At 32.7% G+C, this 19,130-nt stretch overlaps 1 protein-coding gene across 1 annotated transcript; it reads left to right on the forward strand.

Annotated features, from left to right (window-relative positions):
* The first annotated feature begins 16,480 nt into the window (after positions 1-16,480).
* On the forward strand, positions 16,481-18,816 carry LOC132733258 (uncharacterized). Its single transcript, XM_060719862.1, has 2 exons — positions 16,481-16,610; positions 17,979-18,816. Exon 2 carries the CDS (start codon positions 17,980-17,982, stop codon positions 18,814-18,816), a length of 837 nt encoding a protein of 278 aa, XP_060575845.1. The 5' UTR covers positions 16,481-16,610; position 17,979.
* Positions 18,817-19,130: the final 314 nt, after the last annotated feature.

Raw genomic sequence — 19,130 nt, forward strand, 5'->3', positions numbered from 1 at the left:
ATAAATACAGCAGCGGTTTTAATAAAAATTAAAATAAAGTGATATCATACAGTTATCACAGAATATGTATGTTACAATTTGTTGATATATGTTGATAGTAAGTAATTTCATTATGCAATGTCCGTCAGTGTATTGTGTTGTACTGTGTATTGCATTGTATTACTCAAGGTGTTGTTGTTTTATTTTGTGTCAAATCTTAGCCTAACCATACTGTTGTTGTTCATATGTAGATTTTGAAATAAAGAAGTCTTCTTCTGTACTTACCTAGATCTTTGCAAACTGTTTGTGAAGTTAACAAGTAAAAAAGGGAAAAGAAACGACTATAAACAGTTCAAATTGCTTAATTTGTTATAAGTGAAAAGTACAAACATTTATAAAGTACCAATGAAACGTCAAAGGTTAATAATAATCAGCTTAATTTTCATGTTAACATATCCACATTAACAATGCTAACATATATGAAGAAAAATCTTAATAACATGGCGCAATTTTATATTTAAAGATAACTAAGATATAGATTTTCTTCAAACATTATCGTCGCCTGTCCTAGCGCTGAATGACCACGTTGTTCATTAAAGCCGAGAAAACCGTGCGTTTCAAAGTGCCACCTAAAGCGAACAGTAACAATGAAACAGGGAAAATTAATTTACTTCTAATTCACTGCATTAATATGCAGAATGTTAAGTCACACATGATGAAAACAGATCTTACCGAGAGTCAAGTCACACATGATGAAAACAGATCTTACCGAGAGTCAAGTTACAAGACTTTGATATAAAGAGTGCAAATGTAAGATCATTATTTTGTAACATATAAATTATAAAATAATGATGATAATGATAATAACAAGTTTGTTTCTTAAAAAAGAAGCGTGCGAGAGGTATTTATGCAGCTGTGGAAGATTTGTTTAGTTAGAAAATATTTGGAGATATTTTTGCATAAAAGGCACAATGATTGAATGAATTAATTACAACTTTTTAACAAACTAGAATTTATTACAGATATATTGAATAGTTTCAATAGTTTATTTCACAGTACATTTGGGCAATATGCCCATGCATACACAGTACATATAACAAATAATACAATACAATCATAATGGTCAATGTCACAACTTAAAAAAACATATATCATTAAGTTACACAGTATTTTTAGCAATCAGAAAACGTTCACTATAAATAGAATATACTATCAACATGTCTCAATTCATATACTGGTAAATAAATACTAAGGACAGATACCATCCTATTAATAAGGAAGTAAATCACAAAACAAAACAAAAATAAGTGTATGTAAGAAACAGTGATAAAGCGTTTGGGACAAACTTTTGATTACCTGTAAAGAATAGTGTTTGAACATCGAAAGCTTTAAATATATACATTGATAAGTTTCTAATTTCTATTTCATTTTCTGAATTCATCAATGTAACAAATTTAGGTATATTTGGTCATTTCTAAAATGTTTTTTTTTATATAATTTTTTCGTAATTCATTATATAGAGAACATTCTAAAATAAAGTGAAATTCATCTTCCAGAATAAAACAATTTTTACATTTCCTATCATCAAAAGGTATTGCACTAGGTTTATTTCACCTGCCGGTTTCAATCTCGAGTCTATTTGAAGAAACTCTTAGCCGGGACAGAGCAATTCTAAATTTTTCAATATTAATACAGTTTAAGTACTTTTGAAATTTAAAATCTGCAAATATTACATATGTACGAGCTCTAGTTGAGTTATTTATTTCTGAAAACCAATCTTGGATAAAAACATCATTTACTCTTTGTTTTACTAAACTAATAAATACATCTACATTGCCTACGCCTTGAGATATCCATTCATCATTAAAACCAAGCGACTGTTATAAATCTTTAACACTTCTAACCCATGTTTTTTGTTAGGTCTTACCTGTAACTCTCTGTACAATAAATCATAAACTTTTTTAACACATTTTATATCTTCAAGCTGTATAATTTTAAACAAGTATTTTATTACACTTACAATTCTTCTGCATTTCAAAATTGTTCTGAGTTTGCAATCTGACGCCTAACATTTTTTTACAAAAATTTAATTGCACTTTTTCTAATTTACAACAATCATATATACCGCTTAACTCTGAAGCATAGTTCAAAATTGGTGAGATCAATTCATCAAAAAGGTCTAGTTTATATTTCAAAGTTACACATGGGAATTTAATCAAATCTAGTTGTTATTTATATAATGCCTTCAAAGCCTGACCAGATAGTGTTTCAAAAGAAGTATTAAAAGATCCACCAGTTGTAAAGACTACTCCTAAATAAGTAAATTTTTCGGCAATTTCTAAATTTTCTTCTTTATATACGATGTTATGTCTTAGTCTGCCTTTTCTGAAAATCATTATTTTAGTTTTCTTGATATTTACAGTTAATCACCACTTATCACAATTATTCTCCAATAACAATAAACCTTTATGTAAGCCTTCTTCTGTTCCAGATAGAATAACGATATCATCTGCATATAAAAGTAAAAACAATTTTAAGAAACCTATATTAACTCCTTCAAACTTATTCATAATAAAATATTCTTCTATGTCATTTAGATACATGGCGAACAAAAAAGGTGATAAAGACTCTCCGTGGGGATGCCTAACACAAATGAAAATTCTTCACTCAAAACATTTTGATATTTTATTCTCGATCTTACCTTTTCGTACATTGATTTAATAACGTCTAACATTTTACCTCTTACACCATATTTAATTAATTTAAACCATATAATATCTCTAACTAAATAGTCAAAAGCCTTAGTAAAATCAACAAACGCAGCATATAGTTTCTTATTGTTATTCAACATAAACGTAATAAGGCCGTGCAAAACAAAAATGTTATCTACGGTTCCCATTTGTTGTCTAAAACCGGACTGAGCTTCAATGTAGACGTGATATTTTTCTGCTCAAGTATTTAATCTATCGTTTAAAATTTGTGTAAATAATTTACCAAAAGAACTAAGTAAAGTTATTCCTCTATAATTACTTGGGTCATTAATGTCACCCTTTTTATGAAGCGGTACTATAAAGCCTTCGGTCCATTGTTCCGGAAAGTAACCTTACAATCAAATATTTTATTAAAAAGAGTATTTAAAGCATTAACAAAATGTGTTGAACAGAAACCGTATTTAAAAAATTCATTTAATAAGTAGTCGGAACCTGCTGATTTCCCAGAGTTTAAGTTTTTGCATGCTTTTATTATTTCCAGGTTACTAAATGGTATATTTAACTCAGAAAACATAATATTTAATTCCCCATCCAAGTACCTATTATTAAAATATAAAACATCTTCATCTGGTTGATAAAAAACTGAATCAGGATCATTTATAGCTTTAAAATAACGTTGAAAATCATTCGATGACAAACTACTATTAATACATTTATTTACAACAGTACCTCTTAGCATCTTCCAGTATGCTGTAGCATTCAAAACACGTTCATTTTCAAGTTTTTTAGACTGATCTTTGTCATGAAGGAATTTCTTTTTTCTAACAGTTTTTTTATATTCACCCCTGGCCTTTACCATAGCTACCCTGTTTTCATCACATGAATAATTTCTGAACATATTTAAACATCTATAATAATTCTGTTTCAAATGTTTACACTCTCCATCAAAATAAGGCACATTTATATTGGTAGGCTTTCTTGTTTGAATTTATTCTCTTTTTAAACAAAGGGGAGCAAATATCGTCTTAAACATTACAAAGTTTTTTCAAACTATCATTTATATGCGAACTATTTTCTGCAATTACAATATCTTGGGAAATAGTTTTAAGATTTTCTTCAACATTACGACTTGACATAATATTAATATAATCTTCTTTCTTATTGTTGTCCCATTTATACATGAAAGGAACACCTTTTTCATTTTTATCATCTTCTACCGTATGTATTGTATATATATATTATTAATTTATCATTAAATAACATAACTTGTTACATATTATTGTGTTTACAGTGTAACATTAATATTTCTTTCCTTAACATACAGGGAAACCTAGTCTTAATGAACATTTATTTTCTTGTCATTTTGATCAGTAATAGAAATTAAAGGTTATAGCGAATCAATTGTTTGAATACTTTGTGATCAGTTTACTTAGATAATACAGACACTGAGTAGTAACGAAGACCAGAGTACTTTTTGGGACTTTAACCTAGAAGGGGACATCACCGCCCATGGTGACCAAGCAAGTCATGACCCAGATAGTAGTCCTGTAGTCCAGAAGCCTGGATCGCCACTCACTCCTAGAATGGATCAATGTGGGGAAATTATCGCAATCCCAAGTGGAGAAATAACATTCAAAGTTTCAAGGCAGATACAGTCAAACCCATTTTATAAGACCATGGAGGAGACAGCTAGTTCCCTGGTGTTTAATGGTCAAGATCATTGCACGGCAAGCAGGTACAATGGACAAGACCAGTACATTGGGGATATGGAGACCGTGATTGGGCGTGGAGTGGTTATCAATAGAGTCGTTGGCAACAACATTCGGACCAAGACCAGTGGGCAACCCAATGTTGGTTTGAAAACCCAGGTTGCTGGAAGACCTCACCCTGAAAATCCTTTGTGTTTTGAAATGTCTCGTCCACATGGTTTAATTGGCGAGCAGGTTCTCGGTGGTACGAGTGGGCGCATGTATTATACAGTAGGAAACCGGCTCATGCGCAACAGAGCGGAGGTGGCAACATATTATTACGACTGTATAGATGAACAACCACAAACTCATGTAGCAAACCATCCTAGGTTTAATTATGAAAAAGAACAACCCCAAAGAGAGTATGTCCAAAATAACGTACAAGTTAATGACAATTCAGTTCACCCCAGAACAAATAACCCGTATATGTATTCTAATTATGAGGAAACTAGTCATTTGTTCCAGAAGAGAAATCTGAAACCAGCGACATTTGATGGTACGTCATCTTTTTATGTCTACTTACGTCAATATAACCTTGTGGCCAAAATGAATGGTTGGTCAGATATTGACAAGGCCATGAATCTTATAATAAACCTATGGGGAAAAGCCCAAAATGTTATCAATGAAATAGATGAAAATGATCAGATTAATTTTAACCGTATAGTATAAGTACTCAAAGAAGCCCAGTAATCAGAAAAATTTTCATAAAGCCAAGTTACGGGCTAGGAAACAGAAGAGAAACGAGTGCATACAAGAACTTGCTGCAGATATGAAAATTTTAACCAGGAAAGATTTTCCTGGAAGTACATCAGCAACCGTTGAGCAAGAGTCCATTGTGTATTTTATTCAGGCCTTAGATGATAGGGAACTTAAATTTTATGTTCAGCAATCACGCCAAGAAAACATGCATAATGCAATCATTGTAACTTTAGAGAGTCAGCTTTTCCTTCAGGAGAGAACAAGACAGACGATTTTTAGTCGAGGTGTTATAGTCTGTCAGCAATCCTTACAAGAATTTACAAGAATAAGATATTTGTAACCTAGAGAATCGATTAGCTAAAATAGAAAATGCTGCTACATCACCAAAAACAAGATCAGATGATAGAGGTTACTTATGTTACCAATGTGGAAAAAGAAGTCATTTTCGTCCCAGAATATACCCAGTAACCTATCCTTTAACAAATATCACAATAAAAATGTTATGCTAGAAAAAATAATGTAAAATAAACTAGACATTACAGCAAGAATTGGCAAAATGAACAATTTAGTAGCCAACCCCAAGGAAAGAACCAGGAAAATAGGCTGTAACTGTGAGTCAAGATACAGCATCAGTTTTAAAAAGACCCATTAATTATAATGAAATTTATATAAGAGTAAATATACAAGATATGAAAATAAAAGCCCTAGTGGATACAGGTGCAACATGTAGTATTTTGCATCCCAAGAAATATGAAGAATTAGCATTGAAGTGTAAAATGCCAGATAAAATAGACAATAGTTCTACCTTAAAAAGTGCAGATGGAAAAAACATACAAACCGAAATAACAGTTTAGCTATCCGTATCTATAGGTCAGAAAATGTATAAAGAGAAATTTGTGTTGGCAGATGTTGAAGTACCTATGGTGATAGGATTTAATTTCCTATATCAAAATAAGGGACAGATTGACATCAGTGCCTCCTCCATAATACTAGGTGGAGAAGTTGTACCCTGTGTTTTAGAAGAGAAAACACCTACTGTATACAAAATAAGATTAGCTGAAAATGCAACAGTCCTTCCTGCCAGTGAGGCCATAGTGAAAGGTACCATAGATGACCAGGATATTAATTTGCAAATAGGAATGATAAAGTCTGTTAATGTTTACTGGCAAAACAATGGTGTATTACTAGGAAAATATTTTGTGTCCTTGGACAATGATTTCATTCAATTACGTATAATGAGTATAACCACTAAGCCGTAAAAGTTGTATAAAAATACCAATGCCGGTCAAGTAGTACCAGTTGATGTACTAGATATAGGTGACCTTGATAATTTTGACCTTGAACGAGTTAACAGAATGTAAGAAAATGCCGATTATAAAGAACCTATTCCATAGCATTTGAAGGAAATATATGAATGGTGTAAATCAAAATTAATACAGTCCCAACTGTTAGAGGTCAAAAGTAACTTATTAAACATCAAAATGTATTTTTCAAGTCAAAAACTGACATAGGTCAGACAGATATAACACAACATTAAGTAAATACAAGACTGGCACCCCCTATTAAACAACAGTCTAGACGATTACCTATAAGTATGAGAGAGGGAGTAGAAACCGAAATACAGAGAATGATAGATGCCGATTTAATAGCACCGAGTGCTGGACCATGGAATAGTCCCATTGTCCCTGTAAGAAAGGGTTCAGGTGAAATTAGGCTTTGTGTAGATTACAGTAAAATCAATGCTTTGACCTTGAAAGATTCATATCCCCTACCCCGTGTCTGGATTCACTTCAGGGCGCCACATGGTTTTCAACATTAGACTGTACTTCAGGTTATTATCAAGTACAGATGCACCCTGATGATCAGGATAAAACATCTTTTGTTTGCCATAAAGGCCAGTATGCATTTAAAGTTATGCCTATGGGCATGTGCAATAGTGCCAGTACTTATCAACGTTTAATGGAATTGGTTATGGCTGGTTTACAATATAACAAATGCCTGATTTATTTAGATGAACCGATTTTGTATGCCAAGACTTTTGATGACCACCTGTAAAGATTAGATTTAATTTTACAGATACTTAGTAATGCAAAATTGAAGGTGTCACCAAACAAATGTTTTTCTTTTCAAGGGAAAGGTTAATTTCTTAGGTCATACAGTTTCGGAATATTGTGTGCAAACAGAAACAAGCAAAATTGAGGCAATTACTAAATGGCCAATTCCTACTACTGTTAAAGAGATTCGTAGTTTTCTGGGAACTGCTAGCTATTACAGGTCCTTTATAAAATCATTTTGAAATAACTCCTCGTAGTTGCACAAAACATGGAAACTGTGATGGTTTGTCAAGGAGGCCATGTGAAAATTGTAACTATTGTGAAAAAAAGAGATGTCTTTAAATGAAGAAGAAATTAAAAGGTCCTGTAGAATGGTACATCCCGAAATCCCTGAGAATAAGGAAGCTTTGGAAACAATAGTTTCAATGAATAGAGAAGATTGTAATCCAAGGGCCCAGGAAAACACTGAAATAGAACCAGCAATCGGCTGGACTTTCTGCTGACAGCGAAACCAGGGATCAATGGATAAAATCAATTGAAACTGAACAAATACTTAAAGAGTTGTTAAAATATGAAAATCTTAAATTTCTTGGAAGAAAGAAAATAAAAGATCTCCTTGGACTGAAATTGCCAATAAAAATTCTGATCTTAAAAGACACTGGTCCCAGTGGGATAGAATTATATTACATAATAACATATTGTATATAAAATGGTACAATATTGATGACTTTTATCATTGGCAGTTGATAGTTCCCGAAAATATGAGAAATACAAATATGACTTTAATACGTGACAATAGAACGGCAGGTCATTTACGTATTACTAAAACTAAATATAAACTGCAGAAGTTATTTTATTGGGTGAACAGCCAAGAAGACATAGAAGACTGGTGTTAAGTTGTGAAATATGCCAAGCAAGGAAGTTGCCTTTTACAAGAGCCAAAGCCAAAATGAAATGAAGCAGTACCAAGTTGGGTGTCCTATTGAACCTTGACCTTTTTGGACCTTAACCTTTGTCAAATTTGGGCAACAAATTTATATTAATTATTATAGGCCATTTCACTAATGGGTAGGGTTATATCCATTTCTGAACCAAGAAGCTTAAACGTGTGCTGATATTTTAGTTATAGAATTTGTTAGTAGATTTTAGATCCCAAGACAGATTATAACTGATCAATGGAGAAAATTTTAGTCAAATATATTTCAAGAGTTATGTTCTATTTTAGATATTGATGAAACAATGTGTTCCCCATATTATCCCCAAACTAATGGACTTTGTGAAAGAATTTTTAAAACTCTGGCAGACATATAAGCAAAAGTCGTTGATTGTAGCCAAAGAGATTTGGATAGTCATTTGCCATTTTTTCTTTTAGCTTACAGATCCTCTGTACAAGAATCCACAGGATATACTCCCAGTAAAATGATGTTAGGTCAAGAACCATTTTTTCGCAGATCTATTGTTCGGTGCAAATAAACCCGAAACCGAGACAGTGTCGCCAAGAAATATCATACAGCAAAAGCGTGTTATCATGAATAAAATGCATGAAATCGCGTGTCATAGTATGTCACTTGCGTCTGACCGTCAGAAAAAACAATATAATACCGTTCAAATTCAATTTCTTACCAGATCCGTGATAAAGTATGGCTGACTAAAGAAGTGAAGACTCAATGTAGAATCCCAAAACAAAAGAATACATGTAGATGGGTGGGTCCCTTTGAAATCATTGATAAGCTGTCAGACCCCAATTACAAGATTAAGTCTTAAAAAAAGATTCAAATTGTTCATCATAATCGCATTAATACAGTTGTTAATAGAAAGTAAAAAGGAAATAGCTTTTTAATTGTAAAAATATTTTCAAAATTTGTATTTTGCAGTTTGCCGAAGTTACCGAAAATACCTAAACTACCCTATCTTACAAGGAAGTTTGTGTGTAGAGAGTGCTGTGTAGGCTATGACACAGACATTCCATGGGATAGGCATATCCCAGACCGGTACGAAAGAAAAGTCGCTTGTAAATATGGTTGTGATGAAGATTATCCGGTGCGCTTTTCAAGGAATCTAAGAAGGCATGAAGAACCTGTTGTAAGAGATGCAAGGCCATGAATACCAACACAGTCGAATATGAAAATATTAATACTCAACCAGACTTTGGCATAAATAATGAAGAAGACCCAGATGTTGTGAATAGCCATCAGGTCGATGTAAATTTGCCAAGCTATAATACTTCATCCGACAGTTTAATGCCATTTGGCAATCCTCAGAAACTAGAGGGAGCTACGGAAGAAGCTAAGGTACAACCGGCATTTCATTTCTCCAATCTACCACTACTGAAGAACCGTTAACGTCAATTCCAGATTCAAACAATACCATGTCTTCTTATTGGTCGTCAACGGATCCATTGCTTACGACACCAAGCCTTGATTATCTTTTAGATGATAATCTATTTACTAATAATCTTATCTAACACCATGGCCATCCGTATTCACTCCATTAATATCTGTTGAGTCAAGTTCAAGTGTATCTGTATCTGCGCCAGTTATTTCTACCCGGTGCCAGCTCAAGCAGAATCATCACCAGCATCAATTTTATCAGACGATACAATATCTAGGTTCAATTTGCTGGAATTTTGGCAAAACTGGTAATGTTGGCATAGCTGACTGGAAAGCATGTGTAGCAGTGGTATACTGTGAACTTGGTGTGGATGAACGAAGCTACAACGAGGCTCGCGACCACAACCATACGTTTATTGACAACATGGTTCATACTTAAATTTCCCGGAAGCTTATCTAGACAATCGAAGAAAAAATCATAGACAGCAATTTCGATATTCTTCCGAATATGTTACCAGAAGTGTTCTTCTTTAGAAAAAAAGACAATTGAGACTTTAAGCCAGTATTATATAGGTAAATGGCACTTACTCCTACAAAGGTTAGTGTTCTTGAAGAAGAATCACTAGACGTAATTACTGGGACTGAACAACACAGTGACCTTTAGATTAAAAAACATGTCCATATCAAAGCTGACATAAAGATTTGATAGTCTTTTTGGCCTACCTGATGACATTGGTTTAGATTATCTCATTCAATAACCTATGTGCCTGGAAAATTGATTTATATTCCAGAAAATTTGTCGCATGTTGAATCTGATACTTAAAATGATACAATAACAAAACTGGGTATGGCAAGCTTAATGATAAAAGGTAGCCGACAAATGTTTTGCGTACTTGGTAACAGATGAATAAAAATAATTAAAAGGAAAATATAAAGATATTTATTTTTTAATTAAACTGCATCGAGAACGGATTATTTCTCTCCTTTTTATCTTTTGAGTATTTGGTGTACTTGACATCCGTAGGTAGCTAGATCTGATAAAAATTAATATTTCATTTTATAACATTTTTAAGAAGATGAATCATTGACACATACTTTGAAAATACTTCAGCAAAAAAGATAGAACCGTATTAGGACATTTTCTGTTTGTCAGTACATGAATAAACAATATTATAATATTGCTAATAAAATTTTCAAAATACAAATTTAGGATTATTATCTTATTAAAAAATAAACTTTTGAATATCAGTTAGAACTACACCAGTTAAAATATCTAAGCGTTATGTTGCACGTGTTTTTTTTTTTCTTTCAAATAATACAATATAAGCAATTTTTTTGCTGCAAATAAATAATTTCTACACAACATGCTCTGTTTTTGACTGTCGAACATATTAGTAAAAAAGGAAAACAAAAATCGTTTGAATAAAATTTATTTTTTGCATTATCTTAATAATCTATCTTTTTTAGTAATTTCAATCGAAGTACGAACAGAAATTAGAATCTACTAGTAATCTAAAGATATTCATTTATTGCAACGTATAATTGTGGACACATTCGTGTAAGTATAGAGATTCCATCGGACAAGCAACGGTCCTTGTTCGAACCTTGCTATGGCGATGTGTAATTTCTTTGTGTAAATCAATCCCGAATATTGGTTGTCCTTACCGTTGTTTCGGGAAATGTGTGGAATTATGAACTGTCATTAGCATAAAAGTTTAATAAAAAAAGTTATTATAATATATGCAGAGAAATATGTTTAAATATACTTAAATGCGTAAAGGTAATCCTATATTTTTAAGCGACTTAAAACATGATTACTATCTTAAATTGTTTGAATTAAAGATATTTCGTTCTTCTATTATTTTTACTTTTACATGATACTTATTAATAATAAAAGATTCTCCTATTATTATAATTTAGCATATTAAAATTTAAATAATAATTTTTTACATGATGCAACAAAGTCAAACTGTTTAATATAAGAGCAATGAATGATATTCTCTACAAAAATAGGTTTGAAGGATTGAATTCATAGGTTGTATATTAAGTTATTTTACTCTTATCTATTGTTTGTATTCTTTTTGTTGCCTGCTATCACAACGTCCTCAAGGTGAACTTTGGTGATGGCCCATTGTCCGTGCGTCATTTCGTGCGTTCTTTAAGCAATTTCTCCTCTGAAACCACTAAGCCACATTTGTTGAAACTTTGCAGGGATGTTCTATGCATAAAGCTCTACCAAAAGTTGTTCAAAGGATTAGATTCCATAAAGAACACTGGTTGCCATGGCAACCAAAAGATTATCTTACAAAAAAATCTTTAAAATCTCCTTGTAAAAAAATCGAGATAATTAGAGCTTAGACATTTGGCATGAAACATTTTCTAGTGGATGTCTACCAAGTTTGCTCAAAGAAATGCCCTTAGGTTAAAATTGGCCCGTCCCCAGAAGTCATTCATTTTCCTTATATATATAGAATAATAACTTAAAAAATATTCTTGTGAATATCCATAAGAGCTGCAGCTAAGATATTTGGCATGAAACATCTTCTGAAGGATGTCTACCAAGTTTGTTCAAATTAAAACCCTAGGATCAACATTGGCTCAACCCCAGGAGGTCATTTATTTTCCTGATATATACATGTTTATAGTAAAAACTTAAAATCTCCTTGTGAGAATCCAAAGAAGCTAGAGCTTGGATATTTGGCATAAAACATCTTCTAGTATATGTCTACCAAATTTGTTCAAATAAAAGTCCTACGGTCAAAATTTGCCCGGCCCAGGGGGGTCATTTATTTGCCTTTTATGTATAAAATAAAACTTTTAAAAATCTCCTTGTGAAAATCAAAGAAGATGTAGAGCTTAGATTTTTGGCATGGAACATGTTCTAATGCATGTCTACCATGCTTATTGAAATAAAACCCCTATAGTCCAAGAAATCCGTGCATAAAAAAGGGTTAATTTTGCACCTCTTGTGAAAAGCATGAAACTTGGCATGGTGGCAGGAAATCGTATTTCAATTCATTTCAGCCTGGGATCCACTTTTTAAAAATCCAATATGGCCGCCAAAATCCAAGATGGCCGCCATATATTAAATTTTCAGAATAATTGGGTATTTCAGCTGTAGTCATAACTAGAACTGTATGAAATAGCACCAATTCATTAAATTACACATCAATTTTTATTCAAGCCCTCTGATTCAGGTTGTGCAAATCCAAGATGGCCACCAAAATCCAAGATGACCACCATATATTAATTTTTTCAAAATACATTTATTGAAGTTTTACAGCTGTAGTCATTACAGGTCAGTATGAAATAGCACCAATTCATTAAATTATACATCAAGTTATATTCAAGCCTTGGACCCAGGTTGTGCAAATCCAAGATGGCCGCCAAAATCCAAGATGGCCACCATATATTAAAGTTTTACAGCTGTAGTCATTACAGATCAGTATGAAATAGCACCAATTAATATATTACACATTTATATATATTCAAGCCTCGAATACAGGTTGTGCAAATTCAAAATGGCTGCCAAAATCCAAGATGGCCACCACATTAAAATTTTCAGAATGTTATAGTTTTCAGCTGTTGTTGTCATTACAGAACAGTATTAAATAACACCAATTTATAATTATTGTATTACATAACTACATATTTATTTTGTTCAAGCCTCGGATCTAAGTTTATATTAGAAATTTATTTGGTTATTTTAGTTTACCAGCTGTAAACATTTTCAAATTAGTATAAAATAGCATAGAACATTATATTACACGCTTTTTTAGCATATCAGCTTGTAGATAATATATTTATTGAGATATTAACATGGGTGCCAAAGTAAAATATGGCCGCATAACCTAATATAATTATGAAACTGTTTTAAAAACATCCATTTCATATTGAAACATGCTCATAATTAAACTGTCTTAGATTTATTTTCTCAAAGCATTTTTACTTGGTTTAAGAACAAAATAAAAGAAACAAAAGTACTTTAAATAAAAAATGGGAGTTAAACCATCTCATAATTTCACTACCTGCCCTTGAAATTAGAAACTCTTTGCTAGTTATAGATAATTTCAAGGGCAGGCAACTTGCAATCAAACTAAGCTGAGCCTTATTTCAATGAATTAATATGTAGCTGACCTCCCATTTGGTCATTTTGCAAAAGTTAAAGGAATGGTATAGCACCTTTCGTATATTCTTACTAACAGCTATCAATCCCCCCCCCCAGCAAAACACTTCATAATAATAATAATTTCATAGGATTCTAGGCTATGAAATTTGTATTTTGATAACAATAAAAGGTAAAACGTAACCAAAAACTACTTAAAACTTAGATAAAAAAGCCACCATCTGTAATATCAAGAAATACATATTCTTTTGAAAGGCTTTATCTGGCATTTCGACTGCTATAAAATATAAAAGGAAGAAATAAACAAGAAATTTAAGAGCGTTGCCCCTAGAATACAGCCCTTACATTCACAGTAGTCAGAAAGTTAGTAGGCAAATCTTACAAATGGAATCTCATATCAAAATTATCAAATATAAAGAGCTGTAAAGTCAAAACTTGATCTCATATTAAATCATGAATGACTAATGTTAATAATGCCAAAAAATAGAGAGAAATAAGAATCCCTAAAGAAAGCCCAACACGGCACAATTGAAAATGTTGCAGGCTCGGTTAGATTGAGCCTGTTCATGGACGGTACTGTCAAGTGCAAACTACCGACCACGCCCCCTAGCACCGGCTATAGCAGAATTCAACATTTAACATGAACTGGTAAAATTTAGAATTTTGAAACATCCGCAGATGTGTTCATATGGCGGTTATCATGGAACCATCAATGTGACGCGTTAGTGCTATTCCATGAAAAGCGGCATATGGTCCCCAAGTAAAAGAATGCGTGTGCCCTAAAGAGAAAACAATGGGCGGAACTAAATAAAATGGAATTTTGAAATGGGGATCAGAGGTTATGAAGCCTGCATATCACAGATACGACGTCAAAAGGACAAATTTAAAAAGCAGGCCACATATCCTAAGGGTGATTCAATAGTATTCAAGTGAAGAATACTGGAACCTGCCAACAAGAAAGATGCCAAAGAGAAAGAACGAAAAAAACACAAGCACAACAATAATGTCGTGCTGAACGATCTTAAAATGATCGGAAATATAACATCCCTGTGGATTGTACAGGGCGACTTAGTTTGATCAAACACTTAGTTTGATTACCGAAAAACCCAAGATAATTTTGTGTTCAATATTATTCTGATTTTCTAATTTATTCACAATGCCTTGCCAAAATAATGCCATAATAAGAGCTTGATTCCGTTATCTATGACACAAAATATGCTGCTCAAACTACTTATGATAAAAAAGAACTCGTAGCTGCAGTAAGACGGTCACAAGGATGCTGAAAACTACAGTTTTTAAAAAGAATTGACAGGAAAAGAAACGTATACGTCTTCCGACACTAGTATAATTAGGAATTGTCTGCACTTAAATATACCATACAATAGAGGATTATTTCACCCTTTTCATGCATTTACATCTAAAGAAGCGCTAGGATCCATTTAAAGCCCTCATCCTATGGGCTCGGGATTTAACTTCTGCAGATGTGGATGCACAAAAACATGTATTAGAGTCATTCTTGTATAAAAGGATATGACTGTTTCGTTGATTCTACGATATGTTGTTTTCCACATAAAACTTGTTTCGTATTGATTTTAACTCGCTTGTGTGTTATGTTTTGATAGTATGGTAACTGGGGGCCATCGTTAAAATTAGCGGTTAGCATGGTACCAAAATCATGTACATTAATAAGAGCCATTATAAATTTATTGGCCTTTAATAGTGACCTTATATTATGCTTATAAATAAGTGTATTAGGTGTATACCTATTTCATTATGTAATTTTTACAAAACCAATTTGCATGTAAAACCTTAGCTAAACGACTTTTGTCTAAAATATCGCTCCCTATTCTTCGATATATAAAGCTAAATAATGTGCTAACATGGTTTTATCCATGTATGCAAGTTTTTTCTCTGTGAATGTACACCTGTGTGTGCAGGATGGCTTGTTTATTTATGTGTTATATGTTTGAAAAATGTTGGTCATATAAATTATCCATATCATAGAAAATTGTCCAAAAATCATTATTTAATGGCGGCCATCTTGGATTTGGAAGCTTGGATATCATTTTTTCATGCCGTAAATAAATTCATTTTGTCATGTCCCATGTACATTGTATATTTTGGCGGCCATCTTGGATTTTGGCGGCCATCTTGGATTTTTAAAAAGTGGACCCCAGGCTGATATGAATTGAAATACTATTTTCTGCCACCATGCCTAGTTTCATGTTTCTCACAGAAGGTGCACAATTATTTCACTGATTTCTTAGACTACTAGGGTCAAAATTGGCTCAACCATAGGTCGACAGTTCAATCCCCAGCTAGGTCAAGTGTTTGTAATCTTTTAATAAGCACACCTCTCACAGTGACAGGCTTAACTGTTTAATAACATGGCTACCAGAGCTTAAATAACAAAATAAGATTTAAACAACATCTAAGCCATTGGTTCAATTTTGAAATAATTTTTACACAAACATTTTCTTGGCGACAGTGTATAATAATTGTTCAGGTTAAACTGTCTCTTGTTTTCAAATTGTGCTTTTGAGGTGACAAGTGGCTCCACTTTGACCGTTTGATCTATTTCTCAGGTGATCGATCAAGGGCCCTCTCAGTCCTCTTGTTTGATTTTTGCTCTATCTTTATTCAAGTGTTTACCTGAAGTAAAGATAAAACTCTTGTTTGTTTTAATGTACAGTTATCAAATCAGTGATTTTGGCAACCGTGTGTAAAGTCTTCCGTGTGTAAACAATCGAGATAACATTTTATCCTGTAATTTATCACTAGCGTTATAATATCATGTAAGCGAGATAGTGTTGTGGATATTAATACGGTTGCTATAATATCATGCACCATTTTAAATAAATTTTTAAACTAACCTTTTCAGATTTTAGTTGAAACTCGTGTACATTTGGAATAACCTATTGCAGTTAATATTCTCGCGGGCGGCTTAATCGAAAGTACTTGAAGTAAGTGTGCAGTCTATACTATGTCTCCAAAATTTATATGATGTCATGCTTACGTACATTTTTTATTCTTTTTTTTTACTTTGCCTAACACTGTAAAGGTAATATGGCGACGGTGACTTTCAAGCTTTACTGGGGAAGACCTATGTCTTCTTACATGATTCCAGGCACATTTGTTTGTTTGTTTGTTTGTTTGTTTGTTTGTTTCATTTTACGCCTTTTTCCAACAGTATTTCAGTCATATAGGCGGGTAGTTTCCTAACCATCGTTCCTGGAGAGTTACACCAGTACTAGACTATCTTCCTCCGCGCTAAATTTCCAAAGCATCTCCCGGGGATCGAACCCACGCCAGAGAGGTAACTGGATTAGAAGATCCATAGATCTATGGCACAAAATACAGGCAAATGTAGATCTTGTTATAGATAGAAATATATCAACAATTTTAGGTACAAAATAAATGAATTCAAAAATCTATTTCCCGTACTATACTGTTATGGTGACACGTTTGTTTCTGTCCCTTGTTGTTTTCTCGTCTACGGTAAGTATCTTCCCTTTGGCCCTAGTTATTTTTTTTAATTTTGCCTCTCCCTGCTCGAATCTCGAGTCCCCTTTCCCTGAGCCTTTGACTTCGTGGCCTATAAACTGATGAATGATTTGTTTCTTCAATTTTCTTGTCGGTTACTATTATTTCTTTTTAAGTATGTTTAAGTGACAGTTCTGTCCGCACTCTGCCCTGTTTTCGTTTGAGGTTGTCCTGGGCTTCTTGCCGCTGGTTCTTGTTGCTGAGTCGTGTGGTGGTTGCGTGTATTGAACGCCGCCTTTCCTTGTTAAAATTTTAACGTTTCCATAATCATGATTTCGATCTTATTTGTAGTTTTGTATGTTAAATATTCTTTAAATAACATTTATATTCCTTTTCTTTATAAAGTCATGCCGTTGTATTTGTTTTGATGTCTAATGAGAATTTTAAGTAGATAAAAAAGTAAAAACATAACCGATAAGATGAATGTATTTTATGATGTTCGAATAATGTGACTAGAACTGTTCATTTAAATAAAATAAACATCTTACTTATTTTAAATAAATAATTATAACAATCAATAACACATGTTTGCCATTTCTACCGAAACAAAATCATCTCTGAGATATGTTGTGCTTTAAGATGATATAAACTGAAATATAGCAATAATTATAAAACATATTTGATATATACACCTTTAATGTATAAGTCAACATTTTGCTGTAACAAAATAAATTGCATAATTACCTCTATAAACATCCTTGCTAGATTAAAAGATGGTATAAGCAACAATATAACATAAATTGAATGTAACACAATTTAATACAAATTTGTTTTTTGTTTTACTCCAGAATGTTCAAAACGCCTGAATACAGTAAGAGACTGTCAATGAAGTTATCTCAGGTGTTTGAGGATATTGGAGTAAATGAGAAGATGGTGATAAAAAGAAGAAGAGCGTTCATGCTTATAGAGAGTATCGAAACAGTCTCAAATGGTAACGATTGTACTACGTATTACTTTGGTAGTCAATCTGAGGGAACAACTACACTAGAACTTGGTTCAGATGTTGACACGATGATTGTATATCATACGGATAATGTTATTCAGGAGTTACCAGAATGGAGACACAATAAGAACAATTTTCTAATGATACAAGACGAGAATGTAACGCCAGGGTATTGTTTCTTACAACTGTTAAGATACGATTTTCCTTTCCCTGTGACAACCATTCCAAATGATGAGTTCTTCCGTGATAAGAATCGTAGGATATTATTAAAGAATACAATAAGGAGTGGAATAATTCGTGACAATTCTGAGCGACACGGGCCGTCCGAAGCTTTAGCCGGTCGAGAAGGTTACATTGATACGGATCTCGTTCGTGCTCTTCCTTGTTTTTCATGGCCAAAATCTGCATCTCACTTTTTAGAACAAGGGACAAGAAAATGGCCATTTAATGAAATGATAAGATATGCTACTAGCAATGGGTGTTTTGTTGTTGGCGCTTCAAGCAAAATAGCTGTCCACTCAAATTTAGAATGGAGAATTTCTACATCTTTAGCAGAAAGATGTTTCATGTTTAATTTAAATTTAACACAGTTACAGTGTTATGTTTTATTGAAAATAATATTGAAAACCTTCCTTAATACTAACAAAACAAATGAATTGTCAAGTTATATGTGTACGACATAATACAAAACGAACAACATTTTTGGAAACGTGAAAATCAGTTTGAATGTTTAAAATTATGTCTTAATGATTTATATGATTGTGTCCAAAATGAAAATTGTCCACATTTGATTTTTCTGAAAACAACTTGATGACAGGGAAATTAACAATGGAAACAAAACAGGATATTTTAAAAAATATAACGTGTTTTTTGAGGGATGGTAAACATTTATTCAAAATACAAATTGATGACATAGGTCATAGACTTCGAGTTAAATTGAATAATATTTCCAAATTAGCTTACAATTTAACTCCAATAAATATATATTATAAATGCT

Source organism: Ruditapes philippinarum, unplaced genomic scaffold (genome assembly GCF_026571515.1).
Source record: "Ruditapes philippinarum isolate M1 unplaced genomic scaffold, ASM2657151v2 ctg3610_1_1_1_1, whole genome shotgun sequence".
Lineage (NCBI taxonomy): Eukaryota > Metazoa > Mollusca > Bivalvia > Venerida > Veneridae > Ruditapes > Ruditapes philippinarum.

What these genes read in the sequence shown, in the direction of transcription:
- LOC132733258 (XM_060719862.1), top strand. Translation starts at nt 17,980, where the DNA reads ATGTTCAAAACGCCTGAATACAGTAAGAGACTGTCAATGAAGTTATCT.